Here is an 18942-nt window from a genome sequence, read left to right on the forward strand (position 1 = left end):
TTCGGTATGCGAGCGTGGATCAAAAAATAATTATATCTACTACGGCAACAATATGCATCAGAAATCCAATAGGATGATAGTTTGAAAATCATAAACATCATGATTAATTTGGATCATCTATTCATAATTCAAATTTGAGGTGCATTAGAACAAGATTGAAGTATACTTTTGTTCATAAACTGCATTTTTATTTAACTCAAAAATCCTGAAGCACCTTACTAGGACTAGAATTCATGGCATGATAAATTATGTTAGTGGTGCCCTATTCTTCATGGCACATCACATGTAATGCACCAATACCAGTAATTGCAAAGTTTGTACGTTAGCTCTCACATCACTAACTACCGATACTCCTTGAATATTTTCATGAGGAAATTGGCATCCACCAGTCTTAAAAAGTAGGAGGGAGGATCTCATGACCTTAAAGGGAAAGAATCGCAAAATACCTCCGCCAAAGAACGATTAAAGGGGAACTATGAGTTGCAGAACTTTAAATATGAACCAAGGATTAAATTGAACACAAGATATTTTCGAAAACATGACCGACAATGTAAATTAAATCTCATGCTTAGCATATTAGTGATCTACTCATTTTGCCAATGATATAAGCTCGATATAGAGAAAGGGGAAAAAATACAGTAGTTGAGCTTTTATCTTTGTCCTTTAAACAATAATCAGAGGAAAATGCTATAAAGACAGAAAACGAAAAAAACTAGAATAATTTCATTGAGAGGAAGAGCTTTGAACATGGAGTAATGACAGTTAACTATGTAGTCATCTCATAACAGTAATACAGATGACTAAACTCCACATTTTGCACATCAATTATTCTCCCTCTTTTCCTCTTCTTGCTGCTGCTGCTGCTGCTTCTTTTCTTAAGTTCTTGGTGCTAGATCCAACTTCTAAGCACAATCTTTGGTACCAGATCTGAACACACAAGCAGAACAACAACAAGAACAAGAAGAAGATTCTAAATGCCAAAGGGAGATGAGTACATGATAATTAGGAAACAACCCTTGGAATATTGAATCTGGTGGAGTGTGGTGGGATGATGGCATGGTGGTGGCGGCTAGCCGAGTAAGGCTTCTCCAGATAGGCCACAGTTGGTGAAGGGCTCACTTGCATGAACATATAGTTCCCTGCAAACAGCTCCCCAACGTAAGGCCTCCCTTCCTTCAATCTTTTCAGCACCTTCCTCACCGCAGCCCCCACCACCTTGGCTTTCCTCCTTAACAGCCTCCTCAGCCCCGCCACTCGGACCCTCGGCCTCCGCCACCGCCTTGCCCCGGTGCCAAGCCTCAGCCAGCTCCTCCTCCCCCTCCTCCTTACCACCACCACCCCTTCTTCTGCTTCATCTTCTTCTAGCCCTGAGGGGAGTTTTCTTAGCCTTTGGTAGGAGAACTTGGTGGAGGAAGCCATCTTTCACAGTGAGGGATGAGGCAAGTTTAGTTGAGTTGATGGATGGTTGTGGTGATGGGGAGGGCTAACCTCCTTTTCATGGAGATTTCCCATGCCTCTTTGTGCTTTCTTTGGCCATAAAGAGGGTCCAGTGGGGTTGGAGGGAAGCTGTTAGGGTTATTTAATGCTGGCTGGTGGATTAGAAGCTTGGGTGGAACCCATGCACCTCGGTTGCCAGCTGGTAGTTAGTTCCCTCATTCTCACTCCAAGAAGGTGGTCCCTTTTAACGCACCACCAAGCAGCATGCAGTTCACCTCTCTCACGCAAGTCTTAGTCTCTCGTTAGAAAAAGATGGCTCCAGGAGATAAAAAATAACTGGAAGAGAGTAGTTATACGAGGCATTGAAAGTTACATGGCATGGAGGCTTCTTCCATGGGCCTAGGATGATAAGCAAAGGCTGGTACCTGGCAATTCCATCTTGTTGTCAGTCTCTGTCAAGGTCAAATTTTTTCGAGATATGTTCGCCAGAAGGTTCAGTGGTTCATGTCGGAGGGCAGTAATTTTTCCAGTGATTTTTTCAGTATGGTATTTGATGTAAGAATTATATAGTAATATTCAAAGAGACCTGTGATCACACGACACAGGAGATGCTGCTTGATAAGATGAACGGAATCAGAAGTTTGGCTTCAATGTAATTCTAATTCATATATTTGCGTCCCTGCAGCTAATTTTTTGTTGCATGTAAGCCGATCGACCGGGGTCTTCTTCTGGCTGAAAGTTCCAGGTGACAAATTTGGACCAGATCAGCTAACTTGGAAATAAAGCACATATATATATACTAATATACACACACACAGGTGTGTGTGTGTGTGTGAGAGAGAGAGAGAGAATGAAGCATTCTAAGGTTGATGGGCAATGAACAATATTAGCCAACAGTGGATGAAGAGAAGTTCAATGATCAATGACCACCTGATTGGAGGAAATATCAATAAGCTCCTGTAAACAACTGAATGGAAGAATATATATATGGATATATCCCTTTCATTAAGTTCCACACTTCTAAAGGCAATGGTCAATGTCTTCGATATTAAGTTGGCGTAGCTCATAAGTAGTGGCCTGTTGCTACTTAAGTTCCCCACTTCTAAAGGCGATGGTCAATGTCTTTGATATTAAGGCGATGGTCATGCCTCTTGAGTGAAGAAAGGATTTGCGTGGGAGACGACCCCAGACACGCCTTCCACCAGGACACCTTAACTCTAGGAGCAGCCTTGAGACGCCAAATCCAACTTAAATTTTGGCGATTTCTGCATCGACGTCTTTGATCTTCAGCTTATTGCCTCCTGCCATGAAACAATCTTCACCTTGATATTTGGGGATATTAAGGGCCATTACACGAGCAACATAGTCTTCTGAAAAATTTTAAAAACATCCCTAAATTTAAAACTCTACAAAAGCTTTCGTCAAAAATATTTATGTGATTAATCATCAAAAGTTATCACTGCTTGCTTTGACAATCAAACCTCATGTTAAATGGGCCATTAACAATGTCCGTATGCTGCTCAGTTGTAATATTGCTGTATAATATGTTTACGATATAATTAATTGATAAGTTCATACATGTTTCCGACCCAAATTGACTTGAAAGGTCCAATAACTTAAAATAAATCCTGAACTCGATCTAATCAAATCCAAATGGTAATCAATTCAGTCTAGATTCGATTTTTATTCATTGGATTTCAAATGCACCAATCCTCGATCCAACCCGAACTGCATGCGGCCCTATATCTTACTCTTCCTATTTTCATCATCCCAGTTAATGTGGCTACCAATTGCAGGAAACAAACCACAACACCAAATCATCTGAAGGACTCTTTCTCCACTCTGTTCTTCTTCTTCTCCGGCAAGTCCTCACCACATCTACAACCATTCGATTCGTCGTCACTCTTCCATCTGCGTCATTCCCTTGCGTTGCATCCATCCTGCCCAAATCTTCCCTTAAATGCTAAATAGAATCCAAAATCCACTCATGAGTGTGCTTCCCACTAATCCAACATAATATCCTCTTTATTAGTAGGTAGACCTCTCAATCTTGGCCCAGCACGATTTTGACGGCCCAATTAAAGTTTATCAGACAACCTGATTTGGATCCAAATTTTAATCTGGGCAAAGTCGGCCCACCCACAGGCTACATTCTAGCCCAACCCAGCTGTTATTTATAACGCGTACGGTCGTTCGTATCCCGTGTTCCTCCTGGTGCTCATCCTCCACCTCCACTCGCCGGCGGAAAACGCCACCAGCTCTCGCGGTACGCCCCCTCCCTTCTCTCTCTGTATGTATTATATATAGCGGGTTGAAACTCCTCGTATCTCGACGCCGCCACTTCCTCATTCCCTTCTGCTATCTCTTCTACCTTCTCCCCATCAGATCCCGCAGCGCCACGCCTCTCAAAAGTTTGTGCCCTGGATCCCCCAACCGGGGTTGGACTCTCCCCCTTTTCGATCTCCCCGGAATTCGAGCCTGTCGAAGAGCTCTGGTCCATCCACTTGTGCTGGTACTTCACGATCCCTAATTTTTGATGTGTCCCGTCTGCAGTTCCTGTTGTTTTGATTTGATTTGATGTTAATTAGCATCAAGATGATAGTGATTTTGTTGGTTGATTGGTATTTGTGTGAGTATTGGGCCGCCAGATGGGCCGGACCAAAGTCGGCAGCCCATCTGGAGGCCACAGCCACTTGCTTCCGTCGAGGCGGTTACAAACGCCTAAAAAGCCCGATAGCTCGCTATTTTCAGTAACCTTCCCCACACTGTTTCCCGTCCTCCTCCCTCGGAAATAGGGTTTCCTGAACCCACGTCGGTCTCGCCGGAGAAGGTGCTCGCAGCCCCTCCCCGGAGCCGGGTAAGCCTCCCGACAACCTCGTTTTCCGTTTTTATTGCCTTCCCCCTCCCGAGCACCCCTCTTCTCCGCGGGAAGAAGAGGGGGATCGGCCGCCGCAAGCCGCCGCCGCCCTCGGCCGGCCCCTTCCGGGAGCTCGAGCCTCTCCCTTGTGTCGCGGGAGAGGAGGGGGAAGAAGACAGGAGAGGGGAGAAGACAGGAGGAAAAAGAAAAAGAAAACTAAGAGAGGAAAGAGGGGACTCACCCGTGTGCGGCCGCGAGCGTCGCTGGCGCCGCCGGTCCCCGCCGCGGGCTCTTCCTCTCCCGAGCTCTCTCTCTCCTCCACGGGAAGAAGAGAGGGCCGGCCGCCGTTCTCCCGAGCTCTCTCTTCTCCACGGGAGGGAGAGAGGGCCGGCCCCCTCCTGAGCCCCGGTATGGGGTCGCCCCCTCTTTGGTCACGGAAGAAGAGAGGGGAAGGGGAGAAGAAGAAAGAATGGGAAGAGGAGAGGAAGCTTCGGGAAGAAGAGAAGAAAAAGAAAAAGAAAAAGAAAAAGAAAAGAAAAGAAAAGAAAAAGAAAAGAAAAGAAGAGAAAAGGAAGAAAAAGAAAGGAAATGGGTCGTGAATACCCAATATGGGTCCAATTTGGGCCCACTGCAGCTTTGTTGGGCCCTATTGGGTCGAACCCACTGCGGGCCAATTTTGGCCCAGTTTAGCTACTTTGGGCTTTGTTGGGCCATGCTCTTTTTGTGGGCCCAATTTGGGCCCTATTGGACTGTGTCCATTGCGGGTCGAGTGGGCCCTGTTGGGCCGTATTTGATAGTATTTTTAGTTTTGTTTAGCCCTAAAATTAATAAAAAAATTAATTTTATTTAAACAGGTGAATTCGATCTGTCTACCTAAAGTAGGAGTTAAGTGAGAAGAGGTAAGTAAGTTAATATTTCAAAGTGTATTTTTTAAATTATTTTGTAAAATAATTATCAGTTGATTAAATTTTGAGATATGTTTTGTACTTAGTAAAATGGGTCAGGCATGTTAAATATCATTCGAACATTTTGTTATATGCTATGAAATCTGTAAAATTTAATTAGATAAATTACGAAAAAATTATTTTATATACATGTATGTATTCTCAGCATGGCTCTAATCTGGCCTCGCTAATAGGGATTATTCGTTGGCCCTGTTGACTTTTATTTGTGAGAAACTAGTTTTAACACCGTACCGCTGGTAGCTAGAATAGTGGTATTTGGACACCGTACCGTCGGTGGTTAATAATAGTGGTGTTTGGCACTTTGTGCGACCCATGCCACTGGGTTTTGTGGTCGTAGCTTATTTGTGTTGGAATTCTGATATCAGAGTTTTTGTAAAAAGAATAATAAATTTTAAAAAAATATATATTATTTGTGATTTATTTTTCAGTCGTTGTTTTATGCTTTAATCAAATATCTAGCATGCTTTGACCCCACTCTGGGGTATTATGTTGCTTACTGAGCTAGTGTAGCTCATTATCATATTTTGTTTATTTTTTAGACCTGGAGACTTGATCGCACGGGATTGGGGAGTGCACTAGATTCTGGAGATTTTGTTCAGTTATTGGCTTTTTGGATAGACTAGTTAGAGTTTTTGATTTATGTCAGCACATTTTATTTTGAAATTATTGTAAGAACTATTTGATTAAATTAATGCTTAAATAAGTTTTAAGGATTTGTATTTGCTTCGATATGATTGGCTGCTTTGCATGCCTGTATGGTCCGTTGTGCGGACGTGCGGCGTCTGTCGCGCTCCGAGCTCGGGGCGTGACAATTTGGCTATAGCTAGAACCTATTAACTTGATGTTCCTGCTATTGGTGTTGCAGGAAATTTAGCGAAGTTCCTTTTTTTAGACAGTTTAATGTCGTATATATTATTTCTTTTTGTATTGAGTGCATCACTATAATCTATACAAAGTGAGGAAAAAAAGAGAGACTTGAGAAGTTCACTGAAGTTATGTGTTATTGTGGTGAATGTCGCTGGTCTTAGAAGCTATCAATATTGCCATAGTTGTTGCAGAAGCATATCTGATGTTTTATGTTTCTTTATTTTATTTAACTCTTGATATTTTTTTAATAGTTGGGACTCCTTTCGTTCTTTCTTTCTTTCTTTTCTTTGTTTTTTACCCATTCTCTGTAAGTAGGTATAGTACTATGAAGATCAATGCACTGTATCTTGTCTTTATGCCCGGTTGATATGTGGCAAGTGTTCAATTCCTGATTTTGTAGCCTGATTTAAATCCAGAGGTATGTTATTTGCTTCTGAAAACTTCCGCTCATCTTGATGCTGTATATAGACATGGGATTTTGGTGTTAATGGATTCCTAAAAATTGTGGCCCAAACAGAAACCTGCTTTCATATGAGGATCAAAGATCAGAATGGTAAAGTGTTTGACAATAAGGTTTGCTGGTTTCAGTATTTTAACACAAAAAAGCAATGACAGCATAGAACTTTGATTTGGGCCCCTATAAGTATCGTCAACATAGTGTTCGTTCCAGAATTTTCTATAGCAGAAGTTCTTTACCTCTTTAACTAGACTTTGTCAAAGTCCACTTATTCTTAAAAGAGCATTAAAGACCCTGAGGCTGAAGAAGACAAAAAAAATATATCCCTAAGTCTTATGGAGGAGCTCAATGGTGATATTAAAAAAGGGTAGCCGAGTGCTTAAGTCTCACTCCATTTGCGGTAGTTTGGGGAGGGTCAGACTTGATGGTGATACTCTTAGCCCTAATTCCACATCAACTGATGTGGAATTCAGCCGCAAAATTAAGAGAGTGGAAGGAGCATATGTGTGGTTCTTTATGAAATTACAGATATTATATAGTATCTTTATCTTGAATTTTCCTCATCTTTTTGTGTTTCAAACCATTTATGATTCTCTACTTCAGTTTGAGGGGAGGAGTTTGTGGCATAATTTAACAATTAGGTAGATTCATGATAAGCTGTAGAGACCTGTGAGTTATTTCTTTAACATCATCCATAACTCATTGTTAATGCCCATAGCTAATTTAGTTTTTGACCTAGGTGTTATTGTTGTATCTTGATTTTTTTTTTTTTAATTTAGTGAGGTCAAACATGCTTCACTATGTTTAGGCATTGATGCATATGGTCAAGTATGGTCAAACTTATAAAATCGGCTAATTTGACCACAAAAAGGTTGTGATGATTTTTTTAATGAGCATGGGCATATGGATGGTAATTTGCTTTGTTCCTATGGCATTCATTATAAAGTCACAATCTAATTTTTGATTTCTAGCATCACTATAACTTTGTGTAAGTATGGCTGTCATAAATATTTTCAGTTCTAAAGTGTTTATGACCTTGTAGATATAAACCAAGGTTCATGGCTGAGACTGTAAAACAAGGTCAAAGTAAATCTGATTCTCTTCTTGAGAAACAAAATACTTTGGACGATGATGGAATGAGAAGGAAAGCTGAAAATTTAAGAGCTAGAAAGAAAAAACGATCTCGTAAAGACTTAGATGGTGCTGAAAAGCATGGGATTTGTTATTTGAGCCGGGTTCCGCCCCACATGGATCCATCACATGTCCGTCAAATCCTCTCTAAATACGGAGATATACAACGCATATATCTCACTCCAGAAGGTAATTCTCTAATACCACATGGCATTTGCTTCTTTCATTGTACAATTTCCATAATTTACCTATTTAGAGAGTGGTAATTTTTTTCTGATGTAGTTTCATATATTAGAATGCTGTTTTTCCTTGAAAGAAAATATCATTGATATAATTAAAGTTTATAGAAAAAAGATTGGTTTTGCTTGTTATAAAGTTGATAACATGTTAAAATATACGAGAGTTAGTGCATTGGACATGATTATAGTTGCTGGTGGTAAGGGTTGACTTTTGGCATCAAGCAAAATTTGCCGAACTGATACTGGGGCTCAAGCTGGCTAGGATTGGTTTGGTATGATACAAGTTCGTATTGTGCCATGCTAGGACGTAACGAAGTAGGGAGAGGGAGGGGGAGAGGGAGAGGGAGGAAGAGAGAGAAAGAGAGAGAGGAAGGGAGAGAGGAAGGAGGGAGGAAGAGAGAAAGAGAGAGAGAGAGGGAGGGAGAGAGGAAGGAGGGAGGAAGAGGGAGAGGGAGAAGGAGAGGGAGGAAGAGGGAGAGAGGGAGGGAGAGGGGTGAGGCTTACCAGCTATGGGTGGAGAAACTCTAGCCTTCGAGGGGGGAAAGGCCTCGACTCCACAGAGAATTGGAGAATTTGGGGCGTCGAAGACGGGATAGAGGTGCTAGCGCTGAAGACAGAAGAGAGGCTCTGGCGACGTTGAGGCGTGGAACGTTCTCGAACGAGAGAGAGAGAGTGCAAGCGAGAGAGGCAACGAACTCTCTCGAATGAGAGAATGTGAGCGAGAGAGGTGCCGATTCGACACTTCGACCACTTTTATAAACAAGTGAAAGAGAGTGCAACGAGTGAGAGAGAGAGAGCAACCATCGATTTTATAAACGAATCGAATTGAGCGGCTGAACCATCTTGGGCTAGCGTCATTACGGTTTAGCATGGGTTGGAATGTCCAGTTTGGGTCAGTTCAGCATTACTTGGTGTCAAGACATATTTTCTTAAATGGAATGTGTGGATTTATATGCAGTTACATGCATGCTTATATCTGGAGGTCAATAATATAGTTTTAGATATTAACAATATTTAGATTAGACTTGAGCATTTGCTAGGCTGCGCTAGGATTAGGCTATCTTGATATCTAATAACAAGATAAATTTACTAAACCCTAAAATCTATAGCCCAAACCTAGCTCGATAAGAAATAAGAGCGCCTAGGACTAACCCAATCCAACTTAGATAAATTAGGGTTATTGGGCTTGGCCCGAACTAACTTGACCATACTTCAGTTGACATGAGAGAAAGAGAGTAGGAGGAGGCATTGGTGTCTTCAACCTTTAGAGTGAACTAGGGGCAAAGAGTGTGAGGAGGATGCAGTGGGGGTTGAGAATGAGATGAGAGAAGGGAGGGGGAGGGAGAGATGAGTGGGAAGTGATGGATTTGGCCACTGGATTGGCCGGGTGGGTGTGTGTGTGAGAGAGAGAATGGCCGACTGGGGAAAAAATACCATGGGAGAGAGGATGAGGTGGCCCTTGGGTGCCATAAGTAAGTGGGAGGCTGGGGGTGGGGGGTGGGGTGGCGGGGGTGTAGGTTAGAGGAGGGGAATGGGAGGAATTTAGGTCTCCTCTTTTACTTTAAAGTTAAAAAAAAAAAATATATATTATACGATGCACTATACGATTATATATTATATAATTTATAAATATATTGAGCTAGGTCAGGCTAACTGCAACTTGACAAGCCTTAGCCCGACCTGATTCCTTGTCAAGCCAAAAAATTTCAGCCCGGACTATCCTGTTGGGTTGAATATCTTTGCCCAATTCTGCCAAAAATTGGGCTAGGTGGATAGGGCTTGCTTTGCTCACGTTTAATTTAGATATTGACTATTGACATAATATGTGCATGACAATATTTTTTTATTTTTTATTTTTAATTTTGTGATTTACATTAACTTCTTGTAGTTGCTGTGGAAAGTAAAAGAACTGAAAAAACAATCATGATTATGTGACTTGATGAAGTGATAACTTGATAGCTTCAATGCATAATCAAGTGGAAGCAATACCATGACTTTTTTGTATACTGGATGAGTGCTTGCTTTATGCAAGATAGATACATCAATCTGTTTATGAAAGATTCGAAACATATATTCAATGATTAAAGAGAAAGTAAATAAGTTGTAAAGATGTGCAATTCTGCTTTGATACTATCAATATTCTAAATATTAAACTGATGACACCCATATCGGTAAGCTTAGTGAACAAGTTTTAGGAAAATTGACTGGTTCATCTGAAACTCTATTTGTTTCTTGAACCTAGACAGAATGGGGTTGGTAAAAAAGCACTGAAAAAGTATATATCCATTCAACAATCATATTGATGTTTAAAGTCCAAAAGCTTAAATGCTGGAGAAAATATTTTATTTATGACAATTTTTGAACCATCAGTTTCAAGACATGGTTTGTTCTATTTTCAGCGATTCCTCATGATTACACATATAGTTTGGAATTGTATGAAAATCACTAGTTGTCGAAATTTTGATCAAATCATGATTATGTTATGACTTGATTAATAAATACTTTTTTCACAAAGCCTGTGAATAGCTCAATGGATTTCTAATGCGTATATTTCTTGTATGCCATTCACTGGTTCTCTATCTTGTATCCCCCAATGTCCCATAACTTAATGTGCAGATTTTTACTAAATTATAAAATTTGTGCGTGTTAAGCCAGTCAATTTCATGCTTACTAGCAGATAGATCCTTATGGACATGCTTGCTTGGGAGCTGAGCTGTCACCATACAACTTGTTCAGTACAATGAAAAGGATGTGCTCATCATGAATCTTTGGGATGTCAAATCTTATTAGCATTTTTATTCTTGTAGATGAGGATCTTCACTTGCGAAGTAGCTATTACTTTCAACTTTCTAGCATGGTTCTCAGATGCAGTGATATCTATGTGCTTGTTGACCTAACTTCTCTAAGCATTGGTGGTGTGTTTCCATGGCAGATCCTACAGCTCAAGTGCAACGCAAGCAGGCTGGTGGTTTTCGGGGAAAAGAGTTTTCTGAAGGGTATGCAGCGAGAGTTTTAGTGTTTCTGTTGTGATGTCTTTTTATATGTCTTGTACATACAATTTTGTGAAATTAAGTCTATTTTAATATTGAATTTCTAACATTTCCCATTTTTATCTTTTATTTCATGTTTTTTTCAGATCGATTCATATCGTGAAATGTTTCTAAGTTCTGTTACATTATTTTATCGGAAATTCTTCCTTTGCCACTTGCTTTGTTGGCATCTTGTAATAGAACAACTATCATTTGTTGATAATGTTATTTTCACAACTATTTTATTAGGTCAATACTAGGGTCAGAGGAACCGGTATCGGGCACCATATCCGTTCTCCGGCGGAACAAGTCGATATGGGCCGTGCTGGGCCCGTACCGAGAGAGGGCACCTACCAGAGTTGGAAAAGGAGAAGAGAAAGAGAGCGAGCAGGGGAGGGACGGAGGAGTGGCGGCGGAAGCCAGCAGAGGGTCGCGGGGGGTTGGAGGAATCGTACCATTCCTCCCCCGCTTGCTCTCTCTTTCTCTTCTCCTTCTCTGGTCCGACAACGTGCCATTTTTAAAGCCGGAATCGTACCGGTGAGCCACGGGTATGGCTTGGAACAGGCGGAATCGTTTGGTTCGGGACGGTTCCACATTCCATGGTCAATACAATAACGAATTTTTGTACTATATATCATTAAGCATGGTTCTAGATTTATAAAATGACTAAGTTGAATGTAATTGAAATCATGGTCTCAAATCCTGGTGGGATTATCCTGCGAGACACCAGGATGGGATACCGTCCTGAGTGTTGAGGCAGGACTGTCTTGCCATTGTACTAGTGTCCCGATGGGACGTCTTGGGACATTCCCTCTCCCAAGTGTTAGGATGGGGCTGGATGATGGCGTGTCCTATTCCTATTCCATGGGCAAACCAGGAAAGCCTCATCTCACGGGATTTAAAACCTTGATTGAAACCATTTTTATTTGGTTTGTTGAAAAAAAATCTGAACAAAATTTTGCATTTCTTTCACTATTTGCTGAATAACATTTTCCTAGGTTTCTGGATTTGTTTTTCTAATTTTTAGGAAGTTGTGCTGATGTATGTGTCTGACCTTGTAGTCATGTGCGACCTCTGTAGGTGGGTTGAGTTTACAAAGAAAAGTGTTGCCAAGAGGGTTGCAAATATGCTAAATGGTGAACAAATAGGTACATATTTCGATGCTAAGAATTCTTGATAGGCATCTTCATTTGATTTTGTTTGAGATATTTATGGTCACATTTTATTTCAATGGGGTTGTAAGTACCCACATTTTCTTAGTATAAGATAGTGGCTTTCTTCTTATCTTTAGTCTTGGGGATTTTTTATTGCATATTTCTTTTGATATATCCGCATTTATTGTCAATTACCTGATTTTTGCTCTTACGCTATTGAAAGATCAGTTTGTTCTCTTTGTTAGGCAGATTTTGGTATCAAGTTGTCAGGGAAGAGTACTGTTTCAACTTTGTAGATTGAATTAAATTGTTCTCAGGTCTAGAAGTGCAATGTTATATAAATGTCAGTGGTTGAACTCCTAAACTTTGATCATTAACTTGCAGTAGCAAACTAATTGAAGCACATAACTCCATTTTGGTGGGATTTTATGCACTGCAGCATTTAGAAAAAAATGCTCGCAATGTAGTTTCCAGATTCTAGAAAGAACCTGTAAGTCATATCAAATTTGTTTTATTATGATAAAGGGGAGGGGGAGAGGGGGCGGATTCTCCAGTGTAAATGAATAAAGTTTCTAAGACTGTTTGAAAATTTAGAAAAGAAATCTTTGTGATTAATTTACTTTGAGAAATGCGTACTGCTACCTCATATTATTTACACTATGATATTCTTGTTGATTATGTAGCAGTTTCTCTGGTTATGCAATTAAAATTTAATCTGTCTTCCTTCTCCAGTAAATTTAGCAGTACTACTTTGTATTTATTTTTGCACAGCTTGATACTTTTGTTCACTGTACATTGTCAGGAGGGAAGAGGAGGTCATCATTCTATTATGACATTTGGAACATCAAGTATCTAAGTAAATTCAAGTGGGATGACTTGATTAGTGAGATAGGTCAGTTAAATGCATGGGTTGCTTAATGTTTTGCAAGTTATATGCATTTATGTGCATTATCACTTGCCTGACTTGCTGTACTGCCAATGCAGCTGAGAAGAATCGCGTTCGGGAACAAAAGCTAAGCTTGGAGATATCTGCTGCAAACAGGGAGCGTGACTTCTACATGTCGAAAGTTGAACAGTCTCGTGCTCTGAAACATATGCAGGAGCGTAAAAAGAAGGTTTGGGCACTTAGTTTGATTTAATATTATAGTTTGCAGCTCAACTTTAGTTTGTTTCATAAGTTCATGATCTTTACTTTGATAGCACATTAAAATGTTTTGGGGAACATGGTTTGCCTTGCCAAATTGTACCACTCAATATAAGCGTATCATACCATATCAGTAGAGTACCGAGATTCGGTATGCCCCTTGTACCGAGCAGCAGCAGCAAGGTATGTATTATACCGACACTCACTACAGGGTGTATGAGTTGTGTTTTGATATGGTTCTAGTACGGAGATTGCAAACCTTGCTGGGGGGATTACAAAGATTATGGGAGGAATGGTTGTTCTTTGACTTAGGAGACTAGATAGACAAAAATTCAGTTTGCATTTTTTTTTTCATAAATAACTCCTATGGATAGGTTACAAAGATTTGTATATGAATACTGATATATTGGATATGAAACTATGAAATATCTATATGACACTTCTCTTTGGAGATCATTATCGTACTTATATGAATTGGATCATTCACTCTTTTCATTCTCTCTGATAGTATATGTTATTCAAGATGGATAATTAGTTGAACTGACATTAGTATCTTGATACTTGCCAATTAGTAGATATGGTTTTTATTCGTATTGGATTTATAATTCAGGGAGTTTCTTATATTGAAATGCAAGTTTAAATGTCAATTTTTAATGAAACTGTTTCCTAGCAAGTTCTTCTTTCTCTTTCTTTTTTCTTTGGGGAGCGGTGGGGTTGGGTGAGGGGGTTTCTCCTTTCTTCCCTGTATTTGATGTTTCTCCTTTCTTACATTTCTTATATATAAAATTGAAGAAAAGGGTAGATTAAGATGAATAGATTAAGAGCTAAGATAAGATGATTTACAAAAGAAATTGAGATTAAAAATGACAGAAGAGTCATGTCCAAATATAAAAATTGCAACTTCATGATAGAAATATAATTAGAATAACCACAATCAGGGAGATGCATGTGTGCCACAATTCAGTTGGATAACTAAAACATAGAGAGCTTTGGAAGGAATATAGCAACACAAGGCATTATGACACAAGAAAATTTTATTAGGTATTTAAAGTCTTGGGACCATGGAAAGCCGAACAGCCTTGAATTGTCCAGTTGGGGGTGTATCGAACTATATAGCCCCTGATCCGGGATTGTACGTGGCTTAGGCTTAGGACCAAGGCCCAAACCAGGTAATTTAGACTCATACTAAGTGGTACAGCCCTGAACTGAGCTGAAACGCCCGTTTCGGCCCCTTCTCCCACTTAAATGATTGAGAGGGAGGTAGAGAAAGCCTCCCCTGCCTTCTCTTCCTCACCGTTCCTATTTCTTTATTTCACCCGAAAAAATCGAAGAAGGGAGGGGGGATTTTGCAGATTTCAACTTAGATCCAATGCCAAAATAGGTAAAAGGCCTTCTCTCCTTCCCTCTCCTCTCTCTCTCTCTCCTTTTTCATGCCAAAAATTGGAAAAGATAGAGAGAACGAGGGGAGATCATGCCAAAATTTTTAGCATGAGAATTTTGGCGTGATTTCATGATATACTATCTACAGATGATCTATGCAATGCAGCCAAAACCATAATTTCTTGCTAAGTCTATGAATTTGTAGATTAAAAAATATATTTTTGGATTATATATTGATTTCTTTTAATAAGGAGATGTATATGCTAAAATAACTAGGGAGACTATGATCCAAGGATCATAAGAAATAGTATTTTCATGGACAATAGATGAATGCAATAAAAACATCCTAGATTTTCAACCTTGAGGCAAAACGTTTTCTGTCATATGAGAAGGGCTAGCATTTAACTTAGCAACGTTGGATATAAGGAGTTATCCTCCAATTAGTGAATTGGAAGTTTCATACTACAAATTAGAATTTCACTAAAGGTTAGGCAAGTAGCTAGCAACTAAATATTGCTGCATATTATCACAAATAACTGAGTCGCATTCCCTCTTCGAGGAAAAGAGAGGAAGACTAACATGTCCACCTAGTGGAATTACCCAGGTCTAAGTACTTAGAGGAACACTTCCAAAATTTTGAACCTCGAGCTACCTCCATTTGGAGCGGGGTTGTGACGATTGTGGCTATTGCTCAGTTCACTAAATTACCTCTTCTCTGAGTGTCCTAAAGAAGTTCCTATCATATCGCGGACAAAAACTCCCTCTTTGAATTCTTTTGATTAACAAACAAAATTTTTCTTTTCTTTTAGAACCATAACAGAGTAGGAAATGAGAAGGAAAAAGCACAGGGTAGCACTCAATCATCAAGAAAGAAAATGATATCAAAATATGATGCCCTAACTTTGAGCAAGATAACAATAATAGAGGTGAAATAGAGTTGAGCTGAATTGGAATAAAGAGAAACACAAACCAAAAAAAAGAAACAGAATCTCAAAATTAGGGAGAGAACAAAGAAAAGTAGACTAGCCTTATGTAGAATTGCAGCCTTGTCTCTTTTCCAGACTTTAATCCTCTGCCTTCTTTCCTTGAAAATCTCTTGTTAAAAAGGACCTAGGCAGTGACCATTCAAGTCTGAGAGAATCTTTCTAAACCCCAGCGAAAACATGGCCTAGAACTCGACTTGTTTTTTTTTTATGGCATGCACTTCTAGTGGTGCCTCAGGAATCATGTAACAACAAGCATACTTACAAGCTGTTGCTCACAATCAAAAGACACGACCATTCATGATTTCAAACGTCGGTAGCATCAAAAGTGACCGATGCGTTTTGGCAATGGGGATTTGAGGCCACTCCAAAGTTGGGCCAAGCCAGAACAAGAAAGGCAAAATCCCACCTGAAAAAGCACTTGGACCGTGCTTTAGTTTATACATCCGAAAGTTCATTTGGGCCTAAAACCTAGGAAGTCTGAATTTCATAAGGACAGACCAAAAGAAAAGTCCTGGGTATATCTGAATTTGATAATGATACCAAAAGACCTGGTAAAGCTCGTGAGGATACCATTGCATACAAGAGATGGGCCTCTTGAGATTATTAGGGATATGATGTTGTTGTTGGTGCTACAAATGACCTCGTATGTGGAGTAGGGTTCCTAGGCATATTTGGATCCGACTTGTACTTTAAATCCATTAAATCGACTCTCTTTGTTATATTTTATGTATATTCACTTATAAATAGTTTAATTGTATTTCAATTCCATTTCACGACCAAAAAGCCATCAAAACAATCTCTAAATTACAAATTAAGCAACCATAATCATCAAGTGGAAAGAAAAAGAGATTGGGAAAACAAAAAAGTTGAAAAAAAAAATAAAGAAAAGGCGTACTGGTCAGTACACCACCTTGTATCTTGTGTCGGTATGGTACTGGTTTCTAGTGGCCAATTAGTACGGCACCCGGTACTAGTTCATGATCCTTGCGTGGGACTCTTGCTTTTGTTTGGAAAGTCAGAATAAATTTGATAATTCACACTACTTAATGTGTTGGTTTCATGTGCCACACTGAAGCTATAGGAGAGGGTTATGGAACCTATGTTACTTGTCCCTTCAATTTATTCTAACATAAATACTTGAAAAATGGAAATTGGGACACTTGCACACAAATTTGCAAGAAGAAATGCTTGGATGTTAGAAGGATCCAAAGCTTAGACATACACATGCACCCAACGCATGAACTTGAGTGCATGTGTTATAGAATGGTGCAATGGAAAAACATAAATACCAAAATACTCATTTGGCACATGCTAGGAAGGTTATCTATAAAGGTTATTTTTCATGATTAAATTATTGAAGGAAAGAGTCAGATAAAGGAATAAAAGTTCACGTTGTTTCTTTTCAAAGATGGCTTATAATTAGCATGAGGAATTTGGAACTTTGGATGTATAGAAATTATTTTGAGAGTTTACTTTGAGGAGAAAATATTATTTGCATGTGACCTCAAACAAAAAGGTCTAAGAAAATATGAGGTTCTAATTGCTTTGTGGGGCCATTTTTGAATCACGCAAGCCATTTTAACAATTTAATCTTCTTTCCCGATCAAATTCTGTTGCTAGGAGCATGTTATTATTGTTGGGTCTTTTATGTTAAATCAAATGGTGACATGCCTCGTAAATCCAGCCCTTCTTAAGAAATAATAAATAACATCTACATAAGGGAGAGGTGGGTTACAAAGCTACAGTTTCCTTGTATTTTAGCCTTCCAGTATCTAAAGCCATTTAAGAGCGACATATATGCAGCCAAAAATCAATATGTTTATTTTTATGAGAACTGGTTGTCAAATATTTGAGCAAGTTTCTTATCTGTCTGTGTGACACTCTTTCACAGAACCAGAAGGCTGAAGGTTCAGAATCTGGTGATATGCCGGAACCCAAGGTCATTCGCCAATTTCCCCAAAACCGGCCAGTTGCCGATAGTAGTGTTCAAAGTAAACCAAGGCTCTCAAAAGACATTTTGGCAGGGGTATTTTCCTCAACATGTTTATATCTATAAGATATCTTGTTCTTTCTCTAAATTAAGCAACATTATGGCATCAACTCATTGCCCTGCAGGTATTTAGCGGCGGTTCGAAATGATTTTTGTAGCTAGCTATTTTGGAAGAAAATTATCTCTAACAATTTTGAGGAGGAAGCATTGTTGTTGCATGGATAAGCGTTTTGATTGCATCTGAGAGGCTTTCGTTGGAATTCCATAATCTTATCTGCTGCTGTGCACAAATAGTTTTAATTTCTTTTAATTAGTGATTTCTGCTTATGAGCAATCTTCAGAAATTGGAGATTTCAGCAATCCATGGTCATCTCAATGACATTTGTGTCAATAGTGGCAGCATTGAGATGATGAGAAAATGTAATACCCCAAAGATTGGGTAAAATGAACTTTTCGATGTATAGTTTGTGCTATCATTGAAGTGAACTTGTTGAGATAACCAAGCCCATTATCTCTGTGCTTTTTTTCAAATGAAACAGTTTTGAATTAAATGAGCAATGACGGACCAGGAACACAGCCAGACCAATTATCAGATGAAGCATGATATCCAACGTGGTTGGTCTTGTACCACAATAGCTCTTTGCTTCTCTGGGAATTAAATACTTTTTTTAGCTGAGTTAAAGAATTAAATACACTTGGCCAATAATCGTAGGCAATCTTGTTTCTCATTTTTTGTATTGGACGATAAATTATAACTGGTGTATCATTGGAAATTCAGAATGGATAAGTTTTTGGTTTTCTCATGAGGGCACCTTTGAGAAAGAGTGTACGCGTACGGTTCCTGCGAGGTTCGTTCACCATTCTCTTTATTTTACATTATCCGGCTTCATATTTTTTTTCGAGGCAGCAATTCTGGATTCATCTCCAGCTGAAAGTTTACAGCTAATTCTATCTCGTTTAGAACTTTTTCCAAATTTTACCTTATGGCTCTGTGGAGCTACAAATAGCATGACGAGCGTGGGTCCATGTCTAATCCAGTAAGCTGGTTAGTAAAAGTACTACATTACAAGGAGACAATGCAGGAGGGTTTGTGTGGATGTATCTATACCTTATATTTAGTTGGGGCTATGAAATGGAAGATAGATGGGGTTGGAAGATAGATGGGGTTGGAAGGTTGAATGATTGTTATCCACCATTTGATTCAAAAAATTTTAGGATGGATGAAAAAAAGGAATTGTAGGATACAAGGAAGGATGGATGGAACATGTAAAGAGTGGATTTTTATATTGGCAAAATTATTTCTCAT

The 18942-nt window shown here is 39.4% G+C and overlaps 1 protein-coding gene and 1 long non-coding RNA gene across 8 annotated transcripts; one reads left to right on the forward strand and one right to left on the reverse strand.

Annotated features, from left to right (window-relative positions):
- Nucleotides 1-698: 698 nt before the first annotated feature.
- LOC103722801 (uncharacterized) lies at nt 699-4729 on the reverse strand. The gene is made up of 2 exons (XR_016396159.1): nt 4536-4729; nt 699-2738 (listed from the first exon to the last, which is right to left on the reverse strand). It is a non-coding gene; the product is annotated as an uncharacterized LOC103722801 (long non-coding RNA).
- LOC103722800 (RNA-binding (RRM/RBD/RNP motifs) family protein) lies at nt 3616-18135 on the forward strand. Of its 7 annotated transcripts, XM_088702812.2 has the most exons (11): nt 3616-3703; nt 3823-3949; nt 4086-4294; nt 5149-5193; nt 7626-7903; nt 10886-10949; nt 12063-12130; nt 12939-13028; nt 13121-13251; nt 17538-17672; nt 17762-18135. In XM_088702812.2, the coding sequence occupies exons 5-11, from the start codon at nt 7642-7644 to the stop codon at nt 17783-17785; spliced, it is 774 nt and encodes a 257-aa protein (XP_088558938.2). In that variant the 5' UTR covers nt 3616-3703; nt 3823-3949; nt 4086-4294; nt 5149-5193; nt 7626-7641; the 3' UTR covers nt 17786-18135. The 7 variants fall into 7 exon arrangements, with proteins under 7 accessions (XP_088558938.2, XP_008811707.4, XP_008811713.3 ...); XM_008813485.6 differs by having other exon boundaries at nt 3823-4294; XM_088702815.2 differs by lacking the exons at nt 3616-3703; nt 3823-3949 and adding an exon at nt 6442-6544 and having other exon boundaries at nt 4155-4294.
- Nucleotides 18136-18942: the final 807 nt, after the last annotated feature.

The sequence above is a fragment of the Phoenix dactylifera genome, chromosome 8 (assembly GCF_051530095.1).
Source record: "Phoenix dactylifera cultivar Ajwa chromosome 8, Ajwa_hap1_PhDact_Kaust_v1.1, whole genome shotgun sequence".
NCBI lineage: Eukaryota > Viridiplantae > Streptophyta > Magnoliopsida > Arecales > Arecaceae > Phoenix > Phoenix dactylifera.

What these genes read in the sequence shown, in the direction of transcription:
- LOC103722800 (XM_008813485.6), top strand. Translation starts at nt 7,642, where the DNA reads ATGGCTGAGACTGTAAAACAAGGTCAAAGTAAATCTGATTCTCTTCTT. An exon ending in CATATATCTCACTCCAGAAG is followed by an intron (nt 7,904 to 10,885) that starts GTAATTCTCTAA and finishes TTTCCATGGCAG; the next exon opens with ATCCTACAGCTCAAGTGCAA. An exon ending in TGCAGGAGCGTAAAAAGAAG is followed by an intron (nt 13,252 to 17,537) that starts GTTTGGGCACTT and finishes ACTCTTTCACAG; the next exon opens with AACCAGAAGGCTGAAGGTTC.